Below are 8,113 nucleotides of genomic sequence, written 5' to 3'. Positions count from 1 at the left end.
ATGCTTTGATGAAAACCTAGGTATTTGTAAAGTTCTTTTTCTTCCATGTTTTGTAATACGAGTATTTCGTTATTTAGTGTTTCTATTGTATTTCTATTGCTCCATCTTCCCCTTTCGATATGTTGCGATTTGCATTTATCATGTCCAAGCACTATACGTATGTGTGTTGTAAATTGTTCAATGATTTTTATGAGTCGGTGTAATTCGGACTCTGTTGCTGCGTAAAGTTTTATATAGTCCATGTATAGAAGGTGATTAATTTTATGTACATTCGTTTTGTGATCTTTTATATTAAAGCCGTATTTTGTTCTATTCAGTATGTTTGAGAGAGGATTCAAACATATGCAGAACCATAACGCACTTAGGGAATCTCCTTGAAAGATTCCTGTTTTTATTGCTATTTTATCTGTGATGATATTTTCTGAGTGAGTTTGGAGGTGAATGTTGGTTACCCAGTTTGTCATATTTTTTTTTGAAGAAAAAGTAAGTAACTGGGATGTATTTTGTATATTTTTAAGACTTTTATTAGCCAGCTGTGCCAGGATTTTCTTTTTTCAACTGAATATGTAACAAAATTTATTGAATTTAACATGGAAAAATGTAATATATCTTCCACCTCGGCATTTGTGGAGTCATATACCCGATCTGTTTGCCAACTCTTTGCTCACTGCTCGTCAGTAACCTATCCTACTGAGGAGGCCTTCTGTCAAACAGGGGTTGGTTTTTCAGCTCTTGAGACATTATATAATATTTTTTTTTAAGTGAAAAGCTTCTAAGTTATAAGTAAAATAGGAAAAAAAACCAAAATATTACTCAATGGTTAAAATGTATCTACGTTATAAGCAAAATATAAAATCAGGATTCAGTTCGGGTTACTATTGATTATGCTATCAATACCTATGACATTTCAGACTCATAACTCTTAATTCGATGTAGATGATCTGTGTTAAAATTTTTGTTAATTTATTTTTTATTAACTTTTGGTTTCGAAAACGCTGTTTCAAACAAACATTTGTTTGGATTACGTTTTAAGGCCTTCTGTATTATGGGAGTACAAATCCTTTACATCGGTGGCAGGAAATCTACCCTTTCTCAAAATCCCTCAAAGTGTTTCCTTTGGGCATCTCTAAAAATAATGGTTGTTCACCAGTATAATCCACGATTGAAGTAAAATTTTTGCTGATAGTAATCTATAGTACGAGTATACAGGAAAATTAGAGGACATGGTATAGTTTTATAATACGTATTTAATTTATTCTATGTTCCACTTTCTAAAGTTTTACCGTTTAGTTGTTATAATTTTTAGGAATTACCAATACCCGAGCTGTATATAGAAAGTTTCATCAATATGTTTACAGACCAGTAAGACGTATTTATATTTCGTATGTCTTATAATTTAGCAAAACAGGGCAAGCATGCATGCGAGTATTTACAGATTACTAAGTATCAAATGTACATAAAAAGAACTTCGACATGATATTTTTAAAAGTACAGTTTTTTATGGAATTATAAATTATGGAAATTAAAACCGCATTCCGATACCAAAAATTTCACATGTAAAAGAAAGTTGGAAATAAGCCTAACAAAAACTCACCATAATCTCTCTCATAAAGTATTCCCGCTCTGGTCCAATTCAAATAACGAATGACATCTTCGAATGCTGTATTCACGTAGGCTTGTGTCGGATGCAGATTAATAGAAAACTCCGTTTTGGCAACATCAAGATCAATTCGCGTTTCCAAATGAGGTATATCGAGAGCATCACATATGGAATGAATATGAGAACCCAATATAGCATTAAATGGTCCAAACATGGCTTGTATGCCTGACTTAATTTGTGTGCAAACTTTATCCAAAATAGACGAACAAATCATGGTCGATTAGTGAATTTGGTCAGCAACTTTGCACTATATAACTATGTAAGGACTTCGCTTAAATGTAATTGGTTTAATTAATATGAAACATTTCGTAACAGGCAAGTTAGTAAGTTTTATTACAACCGTGTAATGGAAACCCCCAGATTATTGTAATCCTACGTTTCAGTTCAAACTTAAATCATTCCTGGCAATGAGTGTTATATAATAGGTTGTTCAATAAGTTTTGCGGCTCGATATGAAAGTGCGTTGCTACTAGCCTACGTTTTTTATGTTTTTTGTTATGTTGGTACACTTCTCATATGAACATATACCTATTTCATTTTAATCTGTCAATTCATTCTTTGTTTAGAAGCCATTTAGTACCGACGTGTCACAGTATTTTCTACAAAGGAAAAAATCAAGTATCGTGCGTTGATTGAAATTTATGAACGAATGCTGAAAGAGTATAAGGACTTTTCGCCATTAATTATTACAGTAGAAAGATGGGTTGCTGAATTTAAACGTGTTCGTACAAGCTTTGAAGACGATCCACGTCAAGGACGTCCAAAAACAGCAACAACCACAGAAATCGTAGAAAAAATACAGGAAATCGTATTGAAAAATTGTCAAGTGACTGAAAGAGATTTAGTAGAAGCCCTAGGCATCTCATTGGGAAGTGTAAGCAATATTTTTACTGAAGTATTTATGTTACATAGTTTCCAGAAAGCTGTGTGCGCAATGGGTGCCGTATTCACTAACAATGGAACAGGAACACATTCGAATGCGACGTTTGTTTTTTTAATGCAAACATAGATACAATATAAAATAAGTAGATATATAACAATGTTTGTTGACACTGCAACTAGTTACAGATAAGCTTACAAGCAGTACAACTGTGGTGACATACAAATAATTTTGTGAAGAGATTTCCATAGTCCCTTCCTTAAGTTAATAGCCATCAAGTGGTTTGATTCGATGGAGTCGTCGGGTTAGACCTGAGGTGTTGAGGAGTTCGCTAGCTTCCTTTTTCACGTGCGCTTGGAGCCTGAGGGAGTGGGCTTCTGCTTGTTTTTTAATTTCTTTAGCGACTGTCGGGATCTTGAAGTCACGATGAAATCCTTATTGCCAAAGAACCAAGGTGAGTTGAGAATATCTCGAAGGATTTTATTCTGGAGTCGTTGAAGTATATTTATATTACTTTGACAGGCGAAACCCTACAGTTACGCACCATAGGGCCACTCAGGATTTATAATTTGTTTATATATAGATATTTGTGATATGTGTAGATAGCTTTGACCTTTGTCCAATTAGCCATTTCATTTTTATTATCTTCAGATTGATTTCATACCGTTTAAGTTTTATATGCTCCTTCCATAGAAGTTTAGCATCGAGCGTTATGCCAAGATATTTTGCAATGTTTGAATGTGGTATTGCGGCACCTGGCAGTATTATTGGATACTTATTCACTTTTTTGTTGATGAAGCTTGCATGAACTGACTTGGTATTGTTCAATTTTATGCGCCAAGTCTTCGTTCATTCTTCAATAGCGTTTGTTGCAATTTGAAGTTTGGCTGCAGCTTCATCAGCACTTTTTCGAATTGCTAGGATGGCAGTGTCGACTGCAAAAGTGGTGTCTCAGGTGTATAGAAGGTATAAGAGCGGTCCAAGAATGCTTCTTTGCAGCACACCAGGATTTCTTTCTTCAAGGTTAGAGTATTCGTTCCTGGTTTAACGCGAAAGTAGCGTTCGCGCAGATACGACTTTGGGAGGGCGCAAAAATATTTCAAAGGCAGGTAATTAGTTTGTTATTTAAACCGTCATGCTAAACCTTGTCGAAAGATTGGGCGTCGTCCAAGAATATTGCTGAAGACACGTTATTCTGTTCAAAAGAGTTACCTCTTTCAGCTGTAATTCTGTTCACCTGATCGATGGTTGAGTGCTTACTGCGAAAGCCAAATTTATGCAAAGGTAACAAGTTTTTAGAGTCAATGATTGGCGTCAATCGATTGAGCTCGAGGCGCGAGATGGATTGATTGATTAAATAACTTTACTAATTCAACCAAACTTATGTTTGGTAACTTTTTTATCACATTAGCTGTAATTATTGTAAATCGAATCCGGGTGCTTTTTTATCTTTTAATTGTTTTTTTCTCTTTTGAGTTCTTTTATGATACCTACTGAATGAAATAGAGGTATTTTCGTTCACAGTACGAGTATACATATTGTCTCATTGATTTTCGTTATGTTGAAACGTTTTTGTTAAGTGTTTGGCAAAAGCTATTGCCTTGTCCCTGTCCATTTTGGCCCATGTATTATTATCTTTTTTGATTGGAGGAACGTGACAGATTTTTCGTTTCAAATATTTAGTAGACTCCCAAATTGAGTAGCCACTTTTTTATTAGGTCTTAATCTTGAAATGTATTGATTTATGGATTCATTTTTAATAAAATTAATTCGCTATTCCATTCTTGTGATGCTTTGTTTAGTTTCGTTTAGTCACTAGGGGAACGAGTTTGTGGCCATTTTCGGCGTAATATTCTTTTGTTTGTGATGAGCTTCTTAATTTCTTTGGGGTAATTAGATTCAGTTGTTTTCCTTTTGAAATTGAGTACTACTCCAGGCGGCTCTCTGAATTTCTTGGACAAGCCTTTGAACTTCTTCTTATAAATGAGTTTTGGCGGTTACTAAGAAATCATTTTGTTGAATTTTCGCAAACGATTTCCAGACGGTGTTTTTATTGTGGGGCGTCGGATTAGTTTCTTTCTCGATTATTGTTTCACTGATAGTTAAACATATTGGTGAATAAGTAGAATTGAGATCAGAACCTTCGGCTACTTGAACAAAATTCGTTAACAGTTTTTTTACAATCAAAAAGTCGATCCGGTCTGGAGTTTTATTAACATTAGTTGGACAATATGTTGGTTTCGCTGTTGAAATGAAGTCACATCTCGCGCTGCTTTTCGAAAAGATAAAGTGGGCTGCGTGCGTCAATTCATTGCTACGGATGAGACTTGGGCATCAGTTGTTTTGTTTGTGGATTACTTGAAAACTGAAAAAAATGGATTCTGAATATTAATGTAATGTATTAATCTGTTTCCAGACCTAAAAAAATTCATAAATTGGAATCTCGTTGGAAGAAGTGTATTGATGCTCAGGGAGACTATACTGAATGGTAAAGTGCATTTCAAACCATAAAATTGAGTTTTTCTTATGGAACCGCAAAACTTATTGAACAACCTAGAGTTTATACATTCGACCAAAAAAGTCATTGTAATTCTTGGTTAACCAAGTTTTCCTATTCTGTTTGCTGAAGAATGATACTAATTCTGAAGTAATCTCAATAGTACAGAATAGGGTTACGCAACTTTTAAGGCCATGGATCATCATGAACAACAATTGAAGAGCAAGAGATTGCAAGCAGAAAATTTCAATTGGTTTTAATTACTTAAAATTTAGTTGGTCAAATCAAGTCATGGTTTAACTAAGTTGGTAAAAATAATAGTAAAATTAAAGTCGGGACTTAATAAGTTAAAACAGTTTTATAGATAAAAAACAAAAAAGATAACTTCGGCTTACTAATAATAAATTTGTTTGCAATTAGATACTGTATTTATGGGGTTCTTTGGGGAGAAATATATCATAACTGCACTGGTGACTATATTTCGACGAGGGGTTTTATAAACAGTTTCGTCGATATGAAAATTTCATATATTTGGGTTTTAGAAATATAATTTAGAAGCATCATAGATATTGTATTCAGTACCCTTTTGGCAGGCATGAAACGAATCATATTTAGCCACATGCTGTAAATCAAACGAGAATTTTGTGTCCGGCAGCAAACTTTTGTCCTGGTTAATCCTGCTTATAGCGTACTGGAATGCTTGGTCGGTTGGACCATTTTGTTTGTCGGATGATATAGCACCTACGAGTATCATACTATAAATTATATAGCCCGGATAAGAATTACGTATGTTTATACGCATGAAATATTTGAAATACTATACTTACCAATGCGGATGACAGGTGGCAATGTTGAAGAGCTTTTCAATATTGCTAGGAGAATAAAAAACAAACATTGGATCCGATTCGAGGAAAACATCATTTTCAAGTTCCCATGCGCGAATATCCCGGATATTAACTTATTTTTAGTTATTCAATTTAACTTTGTGCTGAAATATATATAAAAAGATATATGCAATATTCAAATCAAATGTTTTTAAACTTAAGTTATTAAATGTGGCTTCCTTACAAACTTTCGATGAAGTCAATGGAATGGATTTGAGTTATGACTCCATGACGTCTGGGATATACATAATGTGCACCTCTTTTGAAAAAGAAGATACTCCAGTATTGTTTGACACCATAAAAATATTTCGATATATTTATAAATTTTAAAATTCATCAGTAAATAGTTCCCTTGTCCAAAGTTTAGTATCATAAGTTAGGCTAACTTCTAGCTTCACGGTTTTGTGAAGACACAAAATTGTCTCATTTGAAGCGAGGTTGCAAATCAACTACACATGTTTTGCGTTAAACTGATGAAAAGGATTTTTATACAAGTCAACTGGCGAACATTGGTATTTCGTCGTTTGTGCTGATAATGTATTACGAGCAACATATGCAGTCGATATTGTTGATATTATATTGATCCTTTGCAGATAAATTAAATCTATATATATAAAAATTAAGCCGAAAAAAAGTGTGCATTTATCCGGGGTAATCTCAGCAACGCGTGTAAGGAAAACAATGAAAGTTTCACACATTGTTGGTGTTGCTTTGGCAAAGGTTTCTGTGAAGTTTGGTTGAAATCCGATAACGCGTGTGTGTGCGGTGCGTCGGTTAAGTGAGTGTGTTTTTGCTATTTGCCGCACGTATTTTTTGTACCGCAAATAGCATTCATTAGAATTGAATACATTTTGGTCGTGTGTGTCTGGGCCGATTATTATGAAATTTGGTATATATATATATTTTTCCACGGTGAAGGTTAGTATAATATGCTTATTGATTCTACTCGCCACCAGATGGCGCTGCCGAAGGCCAAAACGAGGACCCGGGAAACCCTAGGATGTGTTTTTACACTGTGGGTATCAAATCAAAGCTACTGATGAGTGCTTTAACACAGAGTATTTTTTAGATCTCTGAGTGACCAGGGTCTCGAAATATAGCCGAAAAGGTGGACCAAGGTACCCTTGGATGTGTTTGTACAATATGGGTATCAGATGGAAGCTGTTGATGAAAGCTTTTACGTGAAGTAATTTTTACTGCCCGTTTCCGGGATAAAGAAAGGAGATGAAGCTGGAGATGGAAGAGGAAAAGGAATAGCTACAGCAAGAGGAAGACCACTTATTATTAAAAATTAAAAACAAATTCTAAAAAAAATTTTAAATGTTACATATACGCTTATTATATAAACGTAAATCTGAAGTCAGTTATAGTGAAAAATGCATTGTATCATTGCCGGCGTGATTGGTGATCGTTTCCTTAATTTTTTGCAGAAAGATTATGCTAATTTGAGATATTACCTATATCATTCATATATTTACGTATTACCTGTGTACTCACAAATATACGGTTGAAGCAAATATATGTCAGTTTTTTACTTCGCCCGGAAAAGTTTATAAAAATTTAAGAAGAGTAAATAGAACTTATTTTATATCAGACTTTACGCAAAAAAGTCATTTGCACCTGAACACATAGCTGGGTTAAAGCGGAGGGGAATAGAACAGTTCTCTTCTCCTTCTCCGCTTTTTCGTACACGACGAAGTGTATGTATCATACGATTGATGTTGTTGTTTATGTGTAAAGGGGAGCGCATCTATGCACATGCTAAACTTGAAAATAGGAGCACCGATAATTATGTTGAGAAACAGAAATCAACCACGACTATGTAATGGCACTCGATTAACAGTTAAGAGATTGATGAATAACGTCATTGAAGCAACAATTTTGAATGGAAAATACTCTGGTGAAGACGTTTTAATACCGCGAATTCAAACGTCTTCAAATTCCTGCTCGCCTTGCATTCGCGATTACTATTAATTAGTCACAAGGCCAAACTTTATCAATTTGTGGTATTGATTTAGAATACCCATGTTTTTCTCATTGCCAACTTTATGTCTTATGCTCTAGAGTTGGTAAGCCATCGGTATGTTCATTTATTCAACAACGCATGGAAAAACGAAGAATATTGTATACCAAAGAGCATTACAATAAAAAAAGTAATAAAGTAAATCACATCAAACGTTTTTTAATTGCTA

The 8,113-nt window shown here is 34.4% G+C and overlaps 1 protein-coding gene across 1 annotated transcript; it reads right to left on the bottom strand.

Moving 5' to 3' along the window:
* Positions 1 to 520: 520 nt before the first annotated feature.
* Positions 521 to 6,023, bottom strand: LOC128869621 (glutamate receptor ionotropic, kainate 1-like). The gene is made up of 3 exons (XM_054112192.1): positions 5,865 to 6,023; positions 5,620 to 5,778; positions 521 to 1,846 (listed from the first exon to the last, which is right to left on the bottom strand). The coding sequence occupies exons 1-3, from the start codon at positions 5,956 to 5,958 to the stop codon at positions 1,551 to 1,553; spliced, it is 549 nt and encodes a 182-aa protein (XP_053968167.1). The 5' UTR covers positions 5,959 to 6,023; the 3' UTR covers positions 521 to 1,550.
* Between the last annotated feature and the right edge of the window lie 2,090 nt (positions 6,024 to 8,113).

Source organism: Anastrepha ludens, chromosome X (assembly GCF_028408465.1).
Source record: "Anastrepha ludens isolate Willacy chromosome X, idAnaLude1.1, whole genome shotgun sequence".
Taxonomy (NCBI): Eukaryota; Metazoa; Arthropoda; class Insecta; order Diptera; family Tephritidae; genus Anastrepha; species Anastrepha ludens.
Note: the sequence above shows the minus strand (reverse complement) of the source record. Positions and strands in the feature narration are given on the sequence as shown.

Bases quoted from the DNA above. Each gene is read 5' to 3' on its own strand.
- LOC128869621 (XM_054112192.1), bottom strand. From the start codon at position 5,958: ATGATGTTTTCCTCGAATCGGATCCAATGTTTGTTTTTTATTCTCCTA. The intron at 5,779-5,864 runs GTAAGTATAGTA...TGATACTCGTAG, and splicing joins GCCACCTGTCATCCGCATTG to GTGCTATATCATCCGACAAA. The intron at 1,847-5,619 runs GTACTGAATACA...TTTTGGATAAAG, and splicing joins GTTTCATGCCTGCCAAAAGG to TTTGCACACAAATTAAGTCA.